This window comes from Otolemur garnettii, unplaced genomic scaffold, assembly GCF_000181295.1.
Source record: "Otolemur garnettii isolate 467f Iridium unplaced genomic scaffold, OtoGar3 scaffold00023, whole genome shotgun sequence".
In the NCBI taxonomy this organism is placed as follows: domain Eukaryota; kingdom Metazoa; phylum Chordata; class Mammalia; order Primates; family Galagidae; genus Otolemur; species Otolemur garnettii.
The window spans coordinates 1,697,210-1,713,934 of record NW_003852418.1 but is presented as its reverse complement, the minus strand read 5'-3'; the positions used below and the strand labels follow the sequence as shown (position 1 = coordinate 1,713,934).

Genomic DNA, 16,725 nt, shown 5'->3' with positions numbered 1-16,725 from the left:
CTACCCAGGGGGACAGCTTGCTTGAGGCTCTGTCTCAAAAAAATAAACAAACAAATAAATAAAATAAAATAAAATGACTTTGCTAGATTTTGAGCTCCCAGATGGCCTGCCCCAGTCTGTCTTACTCATTACCAAACCACCAGCCTGGTGATGCCCATGAATTTCTACTCTGATCCTTCATGTTTTGTTGCAATTTAAACCTCAGAGAGAAATCTTCTTTCAAGCTTTGGTAGGAAAGGAAGGCTCTTTTTTTAATAGTAGAGATTCTCGCTATTATCCCTACATACCAACTGCAAATAACAGTAAAATTCATTTCAGTTGCACAGCTATTCACAGTGGGTAATGAGTGCCCTTAATCTGGTGGGGGTCTCTTGGGGTGTGCCCCCAGGCTCTATCATTGCCCATGACCTATTCAACATTTTTATTAGGGATTTGGATAGTGGTCAAGGCTGTGTTTCTAACTCAGCAGCCTCTAGCATAGCCACCATGGACTACAGAAATTATTTTAAATTAAATAAAGTCAAAATCTCAGTTCCTAAAAATAAAACAAAAATTTAAAAAAAAAGCCTCTTGGTTCCTCATTCATCCTAGCCACATTTTAAGTGCTCAATAGCCACGCAGGGGTAGCAGCTACCATATTGGAGAGCACATCTCCATCCGTGGAAAAAGTCCTATTGGACAATTCTTGTCTAGAAGGAATATGCTCATTCCATTTATGAATGATACAGAGTAGAAATTTCTGATGAAGACTTCATTTGAGGTGGACTTACTGAATAATGGCTTTGCCAGTATCCATTTCCCCTCCTTCTTGAAACAGCGTCCCAATTTTCCTTGGGATAGATACGACATTTCCCTGTGTTTGGGGAGAAGTTCAGTGATGGGCAGATGGCTCAGATCAGATCAACCACAGCCACTGTGACTGACCCAGACATGGGTATATAAAAAAACCTACAGCTTAGCCAGTGAGATTCCATCCTGAGACTTGTTGAGCCTGGGACACTGCTGGGAAAAGAAATTATATCTGCTGAGGTTGCTAAAAGGGTAGGCTATATATTTCGAGCTGCTGATAGTCATCTTTTCAGAGACCCTTTTTGGTAAGTCCCTTGTACTCCCACGTGCCTGCAGCTGTGGTATCTTTGAACTTTTCAGCTACATGAACCTTGTTTTGCTTAAGTTAGTTTGAGTTTCTGTCACTGGTAACACAAAAGACCTAATTTATCATTAAAGAATCCAAAACTATCTGGGCAGGTAGACAATGAGCTCAAAACTCAACAAGATAAATTTAGAGACTCGACCTTGGTGTTAAAAATCAACTATGCGTCCAGGAATGGTGGACATACTGATGATGTTCTGTTTCTTGATCTGACTGAGTGCTGGTTACATGGGTATGTGCAGCAGATGAAAATGCAACCAGGTTTTCCCTTTTCTATATGACACATATACTTCAACACATAGTTCTTTTAAAAATCAGGATGGGGAAAATGTAGCTCCACTAATAGGAAATGACTTGAGGGTGTTATTTTCTTTTCAGTTCGATATGAGTCAACAGCAGCTACCCAAAAAGCCACTGGAAACACAAGCCATGCAATTAGACAACTTCAGAGGCAAATTCAACCAGAATGAGGAAGATGATGGTTCCATCCACTCTAGGGTGAGCCAGATCAGACTTTGGAAAGGATGCAGACAAGTAGAGCCTGTTCACAAATCTTAAATGATATGTCATGAAAGAATGGTAAAGGTAACAAGAGTAGTCAGCCTGGAAAGAAGAGATAAGAGAACAGGATTGGGATAGGACTAGTAGCTCCAGGTTTACTGAAATAATCACACAACTTTGTCATTTGCAAATAAGGTTCTCTAAGAAACCCCCAAGGGAGGGGCAGCACCTGTGGCTCAGTGAGTAGGGCGCTGGCCCCATATACCGAGGGTTGCAGGTTTGAACCCATCCCCAGCTCCAGCCAAACTGCAACAAAAAATAGCCGGGCGTTGTGGCAGGCACCTGTGGTCCCAGCTACTTGGGAGGCAGAGGCAGGAGACTCGCTTGAGCCCAGGAGTTGGAGGTTGCTGTGAGCTGTGAGGCCACAGCACTCTACCCAGAGGGACAGGTTAAGGATCTGTCTCAAAAAAAAAAATAATAATGATAATAATAATAATAATAAAATTAAAAAAAAAAAAAGAAACCCCCAAGGGAACAGCTTACAAATCAGCACTAAGGTGAGTTCAGTAAAGTGGCTTGGTATAACATTAATATGCAAAAAAACAAAAGCCTTCCTTTCAAAACATAAGTAGGACTTATATGGGGAAAAAAACTTACAGCTTTCCTAAAGCAGATGGAAGAATATTTGTCCAATAGAGACTTGTAGCATCTTCCTGCTTAGAAAAATTCAGCATGACAAAAAAAGAAAAAAAAAAAGAAAGAAAAATTCAGCATGATAATGATATGGGTTTGGCTCAAATTTTTGGAGGAATTTCTTTTTAAGATTTGGAGGGAAAACTTGACGAAATAGTCCTAGATATAATGTAAGCAGCTGATAATAATCAAAAACCTTTTGAAAAAGAAGAGCAATGTGAGGAAGGACTTGTTTTATCTATATTAAGCCACAATATACAGCTATGAGAATTAAAGCCGTATGTAACTGACACCAAAACAGATTGTTGGAACAGAATAAATGGCTTGGAAAGTTACCCTTCTTTATAGATGAGGCTCTAGAGTCTGAGAGCAGTGTTACAAACTTGTGAGGAAGGAAAAGAATGCAGAAACGATAAATCTTGGAAACAAAATATAGGCAGATTTTTATTTACTACGTTACACTAAAATGAATTCCAGAAGGACTACATATTTATTTAAATAAGGCCACCAAAACCTAGAAGAAAATGTAGGTTAATGTATATTGCTAGTTAGAAGAAACACTTCAAAGCAAGAGTTAGCAAGATTTTTCTATAAAGGGTCAGAGAGCAAATATTTTCATCTTTACAGGCCATGTGGTCTCTATTACACCTCAGCTCTGCCACTATAGTGCCACTGTAGCACTGCACTGTAGTGCTGTCTATATCTAGCAGCCATAGACAATATATAAGTAAGTAGACATGGCTGTGTTCCGATAAAACTTTATTAACAAACACAGATTGTGGGAAGATTTGGTTTCCCCACCAGAGTTTTCTGATCCCTGCTCTAAAAGGATAAAAACAAAGAACAATGTAATGAAAAAATAAGAAGAGAAAATATCATTAGTTTTGATGATATAAAAAATAAGAACTCAAAGGCATTTTTTAAAAACCTACCATGAACAAAATGTCAAAGCAAACATGCATCTACCATGCTGCAGAAAATATATGAACCATACATGAGAACAAAGGATTGGCATGTCTCCCTCCAATGTCCTTCTTTCCTGTTCTCACTCTCTCTCCTCTGAAACACACGAATATGCACACACACAATCACTCTATAAGAAAAAGATACACACTAGTAGAACAAGGAGACCAAAATAATTGGACAAATTCAAGAAAAAGATGAATGACCCACAGGCTAATGATTAGGGCTTTGACCTTAAATGTCTCAATTTTACACAAATTAAAACAACAGGGCTATTTCCCATATATCAGGTGTATCCACAAAGGTGTGTTTCCAGTGCCATCGTGCAGGGTTGACAAGGCAGGCAGCAGGGAGGAAGGCCTGATACCCACTGCCAATGCCACCTTCCTAATGACCAAAGGTGTGGCTTATACTGAAACCTTGTAGATGTTTATATCCTTGAATCCAATGAACCTCTAGGAATCTACCTAAGTAAATAATCAAAGCTGTATCCAAATACTTGTATACATTAATACTCAGTACAGTATAATTTATAGCAGCAACAATGGGAACAACCTCAAAATAAAATATAATAATAGGGAAGAGGTTGTACAAATTATAAACCATCAACAAGGTATACGAGGTCATCATTAAAAATCTCTTTTATCAATAATAATAAAAAAAAAGAGATTAAATGAAAAAAAAAATCTCTTTTATCCAAAGACCATATGAAGATAAGATAAAATATTCGACCTAAGCTCAGCGCCTGTGGCTCAAGTGGCTAAGAAGCCAGCCACATACACTAAGGTGGCGGGTTCGAATCCAACCCAGACCCACCAAATAACAATGACAGCTGCAACCAAAAAATAGCCGGGCTTTGTGGCAGGCGCCTGTGGTCCCAGCTACTTGGGTGGCTGAGGCAGGAGACTCGCTTGAGCCCAGGAGTTGGAGGTTGCTGTGAGCGGTGATGCCACAGCACTCTACCCAGGGGGACAGCCTGAGGCTCTGTCTCAAAAAAAAAAAAATTCGACCCTTCCTTCTAGAAGCATCTTCCTCCCTCTGCTTCTGATATGCTGCACTATTCCCAGTTTTCTTTCTACCTTCCCAGCAGATCGTTCTTGGCTTGCTTTTCTTCTCTCTTCGTTCTAGGTGCCCCAGAGCTTCCTCTTGGAGTCCTTTCTTTGCTCTATCTATCCTTGCTTCCTGCATGATCTCACACAGCCCCTTGACTTTGAAAAGATTGCATTTGTATGCGGATGGCTCCAAAGTGCTTCCTTGAGCTCCAAATTCAGATTCTTCTACCTTCTCAGGACCTCCACTTGGATGTTCAAAGTGTATGTCAACTCAGAAAATCTCACAGAGGGTGGCTCATGCCTTTCTGTAATCGTAGCATTCTGGGAAGCTAAGGTGGGTGGATCCCTTGAGCTCAGGAGTTCCAGACCAGCCTGAGCAAGAGTGAGATCCTGTGTCTACTAAAAATAGAAACATTAGCCAGGCGTGGTGGTACACACCTGTAGTCCCAGCTACTTGGGAGGCTGAGGCAAGAGGATCTTGAGCCCAGGAGTTTGAGGTTGCTGTGAGCTACAATAACAGGGCACTGTAGCCCAGGGGTTCATGTATTAAAGGTCCACTGCATTTGGAAGGTTCAGAACCACTGCTCTAGCCTGAGGCAACACAGTAAGACTGTTTGAAAAAAAATAAAATAAACAGAACACTTGATCCTCTCTAAATCCCTACCTCCGCCTCCTCTACTCCAGTCTTCTGAGTCTCAAAATTTAGCACTACTGGCATCCACCTAGGTGCTCAAGCCAAAAACCCGGACTCATCCTTGAGTCTTGTGTCTCTTGCTTAACTACTGCCACACAAGAAAAAAAAACTTCTTCGTGGGGCCATGGTGTTTTATTAGGTCAAGAGACCCATGAGTTACATAGGCTTCACAAGGTGCTAGGCTCAAAACTGGTGTGAGTTAAATACAACTCACAAGGCAGTTCATGTGCTTGACCTAATAAAACACTGTAGCCCCAAGGAAAAGAATGCTTTTCTAGTATGGCAGACAATGTGTTAAACGTACACCTCCCACCCAATCGTCAAGGGTCAATCACTATCTTCCCCGCCTACATCTCTCCCCCTACTCTTCTTACCTCCCCCATCTGTCCTCAAACACCAAGTGTGTCCCCATGGCAGGGCCTTTGTAGGCTTCCTCTAGACTCCCCCACAATCAGGGCTCAGCCCCAGTCACCTCAGAGCCCCTCTCTCAGACACTAGGGCTCACGCAGTGGCCTGCCGCTCTCGTCCTTTATTTGTGTCATTACTCTGTTTAGGTTCTTCAAAGCACTTGCTGGATGCCTAATTTTGCTGAATGCACACGTGAATGTTAGGGTAAAAGTTGTTTTTTAAACTCACTCTGTGCTTGTGCATAGATCCAAGGGTTGAAGACACCTGGGCAGCCACTCTGTGCCCTACCTGTCCCTCTAGATCCCCCTTCTGCGTGTCCGGGGAAGCCACCCCACTTGGACGACATCAAGGGCTTCCTTACATTCTCCTATTTCATCAGGTTTGGTAATGACACTGGTAGATGGCCGCAGTGTCAAGTGGAAGCCGCCACTCTTGTCGGGCACCCCTTTGCATACAGTACCTCCTTGAGGTCCCGGTAGTTTCAATGACCCTTCAGTCCCCAGGAGTCATAACATCTCCCCACTTTCACTGGTCAGGGTATCACCCTATTCCTTCTTGGTTCCCATAAACCAATGTTTCTCAAAGTGGTTGCCAAGACTCTTCCAGGGTACACAGGAGGTTAAAACTATTTTTATAATAAAGCTAAGATTTGCATGGATGGTATTAAAACAATGGTGGGTAAAACTATTACTGCTTTAATAGAATCAGCCCAGGGACACCAAACCATACTAGCAATCAGAATATTTAACTATTTTATATGTACAGGGAAAGAAAAATAATTGATACTAGTTTTCCTTAAAAATGTCCTTGATGAAGCAGTAAAATGTAGTAATTTTATTAGATCTCAATCCTTAAGTAAATGTCCTTTTAATATTCTGTGTGACAATGAGAAGCACAACCATTGTCTCAGCCTGCATTCCTTGAGCCATTGTTTAAGTTGTATACTAAGTTAGCCCCTTCTCTCAAGAAGCACAATTTTTACTTAATGAATAGAAAACAACTTTTTTTTTTTTTTTGAGACAGAGACTCATGCTGTCGCCCTTGGTAGAGTGATATGGTGTCACAACTCACAGCAACCTCAAACTCCTGGACTTAAGTGATTCTCTTGCCTCAGCCTCCCAAGTATCTGGGACTACAGGCTCCGACCACAACACCCGGCTATATTTTTTGTTACAGCTGTCATTGTTGTTTTAGCTGGCCCAGCCTCGGTGTACACGGCCAGCGCCCTACCCACTGAGCTACAGGCGCCACCTAGAAAACAATGGTTATTCAGACTTAAGTATTTAGCAGACATTTTTTTCTAAAATGAACTAAAGAGTCTTCTCATGACTGGCAGTGCTTATTACAAATGGTAGAATTTTAATTTTTAAGCAAAAATTAGAATTTGTAGGAAACTACCATAGCCACCGTGAGCTTACAGTTTCCAGTACTTGAATTTTCTGGCAAGAGTAATGTTAAAACTATACATTTTTTAATATTGTATAATGAAATGTATCAACATTTGGAAGCTCTGCATTATGCAGTGAACCTCTATTTTCTAACAGACCAATATATGTTGTTTACAAAAGTACACACGGGTAAAAGAGCCACTCAAAATGCAAGCCAGACTGCTAGATTTTAATGTAACAGAGTAAGAAAAGTTAAAAATTGATAACGTCTTCAGATTCCATGTAGCAATTAACCTTTAAAAAACTTGTTGAGTTCAAATGTAGTATCAAAGAATACCCACAATTATCTGTAAAAGCAATTAAACTATTTCCTTCCTTTCCTAACTGTATGTCTGTATGTGTTAAGATTTTCTTTTTGCAGTTTTTGGCCAGGCTGGGTTTGAACCTGCCACCTCTGGTATATGGGGCCAGTGCCCTACTCCTTTGAGCCACAGGCGCCACCTGAGGTAAGATTATCTTTACTTCAACCAAAATAACACACCACAACAGATTGAGTGCAGAAGCAGATAAGACAAACCAACTGTCCCCTATTAAGTCAGACCTTAAAAAGATTTGCAAACGTGGCTCGGCGCCTATAGCTCAACCGGCTAAGGCGCCAGCCACGTACACCTAAGGTGGCAGGTTCGAATCCCCAGCCCGGACCTGCCAAACAACAATGACGGCTGCAACCAAAAAATAGCCGGGCGTTGTGGCGGGCGCCTGTGGTCCCAGCTACTTGGGAGGCAGAGGCAGGAGACTCGCTTGAGCCCAGGAGTTGGAGGTTGCTGTGAGCTGTAATGCCATAGCACTCTACCCAGGGGGACAGCTTGAGGCTCTGTCTCAAAAAAAAAAAAAAAAAAAAAAGATTTGCAAACGTATAAGGCAAGGATGCTCTCCTTGTTATTTTCTTTGTTTTGAAAATATCACCATTTTTCATAAACATATTTATGTTAATGTGTGGCGGTTTTAAAACATGTCTACAAATGCTTTTCTCTTAAAGAGACAGAGCTAAATTCCCTTCCCCTTGAGTGTGGGCTGGACTTGGTGAGTCATTTCTTATGAATAGAATATGGTGGAAGTGATGATATGTGATTTCCAATGCCAGGTCATAAAGGCACAGGGCTTCCTCTTATCTCTTGGATCCCTCACTCCAGCTGTCCTACATGGCAAGAGGCTGAGGCCTCCCACCAAGAGCCATGTGAGTGAGACATATTGGGAGTAGGTCATCCACCCACAGGTAAACTTCAACGTTGCCACAATCTCATAAACCACCCAGCTAAGCTGCCCTGGATTCCTGAGCCACAGAAATTGTGTGAGACAAGAAATGTTTAGTATTTTAAGTTGCTAAATTTTGAGCTCATCTGCTATACAGCAATAAATACATAATATACATAATATAAGCACAATAGATAATGAGTTTATTGTTCTGATTTAATAAATGAATCAATATTTGTTTTAATTCTTCAGTTTTAATTTCTAATACAGCAAATATGGATTGAAAAACCCAGTTAAATAAAAGGTCTTAGAAGTTATCAGTTATTAAGAATATAAAATATGTCACATTCTAATTTATTTTTTAAAAGAAAAAAGAACATAAAAGGACTCAGATCAAAAAGTTTGAGGACCACTGCCCTAAACTCTTCACAAATCCTTAATTTTTTTTCGTTCTGTACTTCTAAAATTTTCTAGAACAAGGATGCATTATTTTTATAATTAGAAGAAAAGAAACTTCCATTTTAAAAATCACCAAAAGTGAAAGCCAGAGCTATTTCCTGCAGACGAGCCAATGGTTTAGAAAGTGGCCTACAGAGCCCAGGTGTCCAGTACTGAGCCTGCGGGGAGCGGCAGTTTGCAGGGGGAGGGATGAGTGGGTGGACATCATTCCAGCACCCACCAGCCTAACCTCAGTCAGAACAAGCTCCTTCATCTGTTTTACATATGGGATTCCTGCATAATATTTTATTAAAAGAAAAGTTTCCAGGCCAGGCGTGGTGGCTCATGCCTATAATGCTAGCATTCTGGGAGGCCAAGGCTGGTGGATCCCCTGAGCTCAGGAGTTTGAGACCGGCTTGAGCAAGGGTGAGGCCCCCATCTCTACTAAAAATAGAAAAACTAGCCAAGTGTAGTGGTGAGCAGCCATAGTCCTAGCTACTCGGGAGGCTGAGGCAAGAGGATCACTTGAGCCTACGAGTTTGAGGTTGTTGTGAACTATGATGACACTCAACCCCATGGCACTCTACCCAGGGCAACCAAGTGAGACTCTGCCTCAAAAAAAAAAGAAAAAGAAAGAAAAGTTTCCACAGCTTAAAAAAAGTTTGAAAACCTCTACAGTGAGAATAATGGTTGAATTTAATAAGAGTTAAATTTAGAGTACAGAAGAGTCAAACATTTTTTTAACGAGAACGGAGTTTCCGTAAAGGAAACCTTACACATTTTGAAAGAAAACAAAAGCCCTAACAACGTATATTCACTGGTTTCAAGGGAGGCTGGGCTATACTAGTCCAAGAAGTTACACCTGGGGATAAAAGGCTTATTTGGGAGCCCACAAAATGAAGGGCCCAAGAGGCCAGCAGAAGAAACACTAGGATCTTTAAGGCCAAAAGAAACACAGCCCACGAGGGAGAAGTTATCTTGTATTCCAGGAAAAACCAAAAGCAAGAGGTGCCAGGACACTGTGGTTAAAAGCCCAGGGCTTCCAAGACAACTAATCCAGATTTGAGTCCTGGCTCTGACACTTAAAACCTGTGAGTCCAGCCACAGGTGATGATTCAAGCCTGAATTCCACTTTGGAGACCCATGTGGGAGGATCATTTGAGGAGTTTAAGACCAACCTGGGCAACACAGTTTAGACAGCCACCTCTACAAAAAATTTATAAAATATTAGCCTGGTGTGGTAGTGCACACCTACAGTCCCAGCTACTCAGGAAGCTGAGCTAGGAGAATTTCTTGAACCTAGGAGTTCAAGGCTAGTGAGCTATGATTGGACTACTGTACTTCAGTTTAGGTTACAGAGCAAGACTCTGCCTCTTAAAAAAGTAAAAAAAACAAAAAACAAAAAAACCAGTGTGACCTTGGAGATTGACTTAGCCTCCCTGAGTGAGCTTCAGATTCCTCATTTATAAAACAGGGTTTGAGACTATAACATGGTACAGCCATTTGGGAAAACAGTTTAGCAGTTTCTTAAAAAGTAAAACATAAATGTATCATATGACCCAGCAATTCTGCTTCCAGGTAAATACCCAAGAGAAATGAGAACATATCTCCAGGCAAAGACTTGCACACGAATGCACTTAGCAGCATGAATCATCAGAACCCCAAAATGGAAATAATCCAAAACGTTCTTCCACCAGTAAATGGATGAACAAACGTGGCCGGTCACTACCATGGAATACTACATGGCCATAAAAAGGAAGGTGGCACTGATCCATGCTACGACCTGGATGAATCCTGAAAATAGTGTCCTAGTTGAGGGAAGCGAATCACTAAAGATCATCTGTTGTATGATTCCATGGAAACGAAATGTCCAGAACAGACAAATATTAATACAGAGAGAGACAGAAAGAGATAGTGGTTGCCTGGGACTGAGGAACCAAGAGTCATTGTAAATGGGCGAGAGGCTTCTTTTTGGGGGTGCTGGAAATTTCGTAAAACTCGATTGTGATGAATGCAACTCTGTATCTTTACTGAAAATCACGGAATCCCACACTTCGATGGGTAAATTGTATGTTATGTCAATTAAACCCAAGCTATTTTTTTTAAAAATATGATTTGACCTTCTAATGTCAGAGAATTAACTGAGATAACACACATTAACACAGGCTGCCTGGTACAGAGTAAATACTTGATAAAGAATGACAATGACAACAAAATATAGATTATAATGGATTATATAAATGCAGAAAGCAATTTTTATCACTTATATATATAGTTCTTGCCATACCACTTCAATATGTATCAACTCAATTTAAAGTCCGCCCAACAACTTTATGAGGCACATGTATTAATTACCATACCACTTTTGCAGATGGGGAAATTGAGGCACCAAGCAATTAAGTAACTTTTCCAAGACTGCACAGTAAATGGTAGAGCTGGGATTTGAATCCTGGAGGATGAACTTCAGAGAATTTGTGGCCTTCCAGAACCAAAAGAGTGGCTTCTTCACTGAATCCAAACTTTGTTTTTTTTTTTTTTTTTTTTTTTTTTTTGAGACAGAGCCTCAAGCTATCCCCCTGGGTAGAGTGCTGTGGCATCACAGCTCACAGCAACCTCCAACTCCTGGGCTTAAGTGAGTCTCCTGCCTCTGCCTCCCAAGTAGCTGGGACAACAGGCACCCGCCACAATGCCCAGCTATTTTTTGGTTGCAGCCATCATTGTTGTTTGGCAGGCTCGGGCTGGATTCGAACCCGCCACCTTAGGTGTATGTGGCTGGCGCCTTAGCCACTTGAGCCACAGGACCCGAGCCTGAATCTACACTTTGTTAAAAGGATTTGTTCTGTAATATCTGGGTTCAGTCAAAAGGCCATACTCAAGGATCCAGAAGGCCCCATATGGTGCCTGCCCTCCCAGCTGTGACCCTACTCTGTCTCACAGTAACTATCCCCATGCATGGAGTTACTGCTCTACCCAGTGCTGGGGAGGGAGGGTAGAGAAAGAGTCACAGAGCACTCTCCAGAGGAGGTCACAGCAGGAGTTAGTCAGGGGAAGACTGTCCAGAGGTAACCACCTGTGCTAAGGAATAGAGGTCAGAGAAGGGGGGTGTAGGGGGAGAGGGCAGGAGTAGCTGCAGCACTGAGGGTGGGGCTCAGGCAGGGCTGAGGGCAGGTGCCCCTAGCCTAAAGGCAGTAAGGGCCCGAGGAGGAAATTCAGTGAGTTAGTACCCAGGCTGCCTTTCTGGGGAACAACTCACATTACCGAGGCAGGTGGGGGAGGTTGACTCAGAGGCTGCTATGAGCTCAGGGGAGCGGGGGAGCTGCCACCCCACGCTCCCACCCCGCAGTGAGCTAACACCCCAGCAGCCTCCCAAACGCCAGCTCCACCAGCAAGCAGAAGCCGTTCCCAGCCAGCTGGGCGCAGCGGGCTGTCACGCTGCCAGGCGGCTGAGCACAGCTCAGTGAAATCAGGGGCTGACTGATGGCAGCCACCCCCCATCCTAATCCGGCCACCTCTGGACCCCAGGGATACCTCTCGCCCCACCTCCACAGCCTGCCACAGAGCACAGTGCTCTGGCCCCTCGGTGCTTATTTGGATGTTGCCAGAGCCAGAGGAACAGCCCACAGGGTCTAGCACTTTTCTCATTCAAATTTAATACCTTTCCATCCATCTCTTCCATTTTCCCACATCTGTTCTAGATAAGCATTTGCAAATGTTCACAAAACATTTACCGAGGCACAGGCAAAACTACTGGAAAAATCTCCATCAGTAAGAAACTAGATCAAAATTTTGGTGAATCCATTCCATGAAATACTACACAGCAGTTAAAAAGAATGACGTAGATCTACTGAACAGTATGTCCCTGGCATGAAAATATCTACAAGATGCACTGTTGGATGAAAAAAAAAAAAAAAGGAAATTGCAGAATAACATATCCAGGATGCAGGATGTCATCACTTACATAAAATCTTTTTTAAATTTGACTCTATGTCTCTCCGTAAGTAAATGTGAAAAATGCAAGGAGGGAAACACATCAAACCAACATCGGTGGTGATGAAGGAATGGAGGGAAGTGACTTTTCACTTTGCACACGTCTTTGTTGCTTGCTTTTTACAAGGAGACTATGCTAGTGCAGAACAGGTTTCTTAAAACCCTTAAATTCTGTGAACACACACACAAGTGTGTTAAAATTATCACTGGATTGGTGCAGGGCTCAGGGTATCCTTTCAAGGAGTTGTCATACCCAGAATCTTGTCTAATTTCTGCCGCACCCTATTGAAGACAAGCATTCAAAACCCCATTTTGCGAATTAAAAAAATTAGACCAGAGAGATGAAGCAAGCTGCCCAAGGTCACAGGCAGGGAGGGCTGCAAGGCACTGGTCCCTGGAACTCCGAGTCCAGGGCTCTAACCAGTCACCGGGCTGCGGGCAAGGGGCGGGGCCTGGGCAGGCGGCTTGGGAGGCGCTACCCTGGTGGAGGCTCTGCGGTGTCACTTCCCGCTCCCTCCCGGCGCCTCCGAAAGCCCCTCGGGGAGGAGGGAGACGGGGCTTTGTCAGGGAAGAAGTGAGTGAACGGTGAGGGATGAGAGGGAAGCTGATGAACCGCCACCCCCGGCAAAAATTAAACATCATGATGAACCACCCACTGAGTGGGATGGGGCTGCCACGTCACTCGGCAAACCACGCGTGGGAAGCAGCTTAGCGGGGCCGTGTCCCCGAGCATGAGATTTCACGCCTCTTTTCATGGGGGCTGCTCACCCCGGTTCTCAGCTAAGCTGTTTCCAGCACCATGGTGCCAGGTACGCTCTTCAGCTCATTTCCTGGAGCCCTCTGTAAGCAGGCTGGAAACAGAATCATGCTTCTCAGAAGGTTCTAGAACCTGAAAAGCCAAGTGAACAAAACCCAACACCCTCTTGTGCCACCACCACATCTCAGATATTTTGCTTTAGTGCCAAATGTCTGAAGGGGACGCAGAGGGACCCAGGAAACAGTGCGAGGCCTCGCCAGGCCTGGCCAGGAAAGCTTTGTACATAGGGACAGGCCAAAGGCTCTACAGGGAACAAACCTCAGCCACACAATGAGCAGGCACAACCCTTTCAGGACATGTCCAGAGAAGGGGTTTAGGTTTAACAGTGGACCCTCCATTCATCCTCAAACTACGAAGCAAACTTACAAGATCATGAGGGTAGAGATAAGAACTTGGATGCTGGGGGCTGTAATCCTGCCCTGCCACCTTGGTTAAGATTATGAATCTTTCTGAGTCTCAGTTTTCCCATCTGTAAAATGGGTATTATTGTGGCACAAATCATGGTATTTCAGTAAAGAGACACATAATAATAATATAATTAAATAAAATATAACAAGTACGGGGCATCCATCAAATCTGGAAACCTGAGATTACATAAAGGTGTAAATGTGTGTGTTTATATTTACTTATTCATTCACTTCACAGAGTGAAAATTTCCTAGGCAACATTATGTATATTTGTCTATGTTTTCAGTTCTATGGACATCCTGTGATAATATAAACATAATGAAATGAAAAAAACAGTGATAATATTATAAAATAAAACATTAATAACCACTTAGCGTGAGGGATCAGGTCCAAGAACTTCACAGGGATTATCTAATTAATGTTCACAGCAAGCTGTCTTATTAGCTCCATTTTACAGGGGTAGAAACTAAGTACAGAGCCAAAGTGACATCTCTATTTGACAGGCTCACATCGGCAACTGACAAAGCCCATTTTAGACCCAAATAGTCTCATTTCAGAGTCTAGGCCCTCTACACCATTTATTTAGTGATGACTAAATAAAATGGGACAGTATACAGAGAGTGGGATTTGGCACCGAGAAAGGACTTAAGAAATGCAAACTCCTGTAAGTATTGAGATCTTGGAGAGAAGAAATCAGATCCACCTTGTTCACCACTATATCTAGAATAGTGATGTACAAAGAGTAGGTTGTCAGTAAATACTGCATTTGGCCATGTATGAGGTACACTTTTTTGCTTACACTTTTGAGGGAAAAATAAAGGGGCACATTATACTTGTTACCACTGGAACATAAAATTTCTTGGACCTCATATCTATTCGTGTATTTTGTAATTATTTCTTACATAAAATTTCTAGTACCGTGTTAAAAAATAAATGCTAAAATTCCTTTATAATATAAAAAGAAGTACCTAAACATAAACTAATACAAATTTGAATTAAAACATTAAAATGAAAGATTGCTTTCCTGGAAGTTTGGACCAAAAAGTGGGTGTGCGTTATGTACGGGGGAAGGAATTATACCCGGCAAAACCTGGTATTTGGTAGGAGAGAAGGAAAATTATTCAGGTCTTCATTAGCCAAAGACTGGAATCCTTGTCCCTCCCTGCCCACCCCAACAAAAAAGTCTAAGATAAATTCAAAGCTTTTCCTAGGAGCATTCAATTCCCAAGACACGTGTGGCCACCCAAACTTGCAAACCCACCTCATCCACATCTCTATGGCACGGGACCTGGAATCCAAACCCTGAACAGGACCAGACAGCCACCAGCCACCGGTCACCAGCCACCGGTCACCAGCCAGCAAGACTCAGAAGGGACTTACCTTCCTCGGCATCATTCCTCAGCGAGGCCTCCAGCAAGGCCACGTTGGCCTCAAAAGACACCTTCTTGCGGCGGCCACCTGTGCTGCGCTTCCGCTCGTGTTTGCGCTTGCGGTGCTGCAAGTCCTGCTCGTACTGTGCCCACTTCTTCAGCTGCTGGGCCCGGCGCTTCTGGGCGGCACGCAGCCGCTCCAGCGTCGGCACCTTCTCCAGCAGCTGCAGCTCTGTCAGCAGGTCCACGTGGCTGGCCATGGCCACCGCGCCTCCCCACGCCCTGGCTGGGGGCTAGCACGGTGTGCCACGGGCCAGGGAAACGCGGGGGCTTCTGTGGGGCTGGGGCCTCATGGTGGTGCCTGTGGCAGCAAGAGAGACACAGATGGTCACACGTGTCAGGATGGAAAACTCAGATCTGATTATATCACCCTAAGTTCAAAACTCTTCGGAGGTTTTCTTTCCATTGCTCTCCAAACAAAAGTGCAAATCCTTACAGAAGCCTTCAGTCCCAGCAAGGTCTGGCTGTGCTGTCTAATGCAGCATCAATGGTCACATGTGGTTACTTAATTTTTTTTTTCTTGAGACAGGATTTTGCTCTGTTGCCCAGGCTATAGTGCAGTGGCATCATCACAGCTCACTGCAACCTCAAACTCCTGGGGTCAAGCCATCCTCCTGCTTTAGCCTCCTGAGTAGCTGGGACCACAAATGCCTGCCACCAGGCCTGGCTAATTTTCCAAAAATGTTTTTGTAAAGAAAGGGTCTCTTGGGTGGTGCCTGTGGCTCAGTGGGTAGGGCACCGGCCCCAGATACTGAGGGTGGCGAGTTCGAACCCAGCCCTGGCCAAACTGCAACAAAAAATAGCCAGGCATTGTGGTGGGCACCTGTAGTTCCAGCTACTCAGGAGGCTGCAGGGAGGCAAGAGAATTGCCTAAGCCCAGGAGTTGGAGGTTACTGTGAGCTGTGACAGCACAGCACTCTACCGAGGGCAATAAAGTGAAACTCTGTCTCTAAAACAAAACAACAACAACAACAACAAAAAAGAAAGGAAAAGAAAGGGTCTCTCTATGTTGCCCAGGCTGGCCTCAAACTCCTGGCCACAAGTTGACCCTCAGCCTCTCAAAGTGCTGGGATTACAAGCATGAGCCACTGTGCCTGGCCCCTATTTGAATATAAATTAATTAAAATAAAATAAAGTATACAACAATTTAGTTCCTCAGCCGCATTAACCACTTTTCAAGTGTACAATTGCCACATGCTTCATACTTTTTGTTTTTGAAAACAGTTATTTTTTAACCAAACATTATATACTACTACATAAATATCATATTTTTACATCATAAAAATCTATGTTGTTATATTATCATAACCATCATGAGTTTATTGTTTTCAAAAGGGATTAATACTATTTTTTAAATTTTGCAGTATTTATTTACAATATGATAAATATTGACAGACATAATCTACACAAACAAAAGCTCTTCGGGATTCTCAATAGAGGATAAAAAGATCCTAAGACCAAAAAGATTTAAAACTGCACTCTGGGAGTACAGAGGCAGGACGATCGCTTGAGCTCAGAAATTCAAGACCAGCCTGAGCAG

General features: G+C 43.1%; 1 protein-coding gene across 2 annotated transcripts in view; it reads right to left on the bottom strand.

Annotated features, from left to right (window-relative positions):
* Positions 1-16,725, bottom strand: part of PPP1R16B (protein phosphatase 1 regulatory subunit 16B) — a 107,790-nt gene that overhangs the window by 60,849 nt on the left and 30,216 nt on the right. For both annotated transcript variants that reach the window (XM_003787592.2, XM_023511967.1), the window contains exon 2: positions 15,136-15,486. In XM_003787592.2, the coding sequence (XP_003787640.1) occupies positions 15,136-15,385 (250 nt within the window). In that variant the 5' untranslated portion in view covers positions 15,386-15,486. The remainder of the gene's footprint in view (positions 1-15,135; positions 15,487-16,725) is intronic.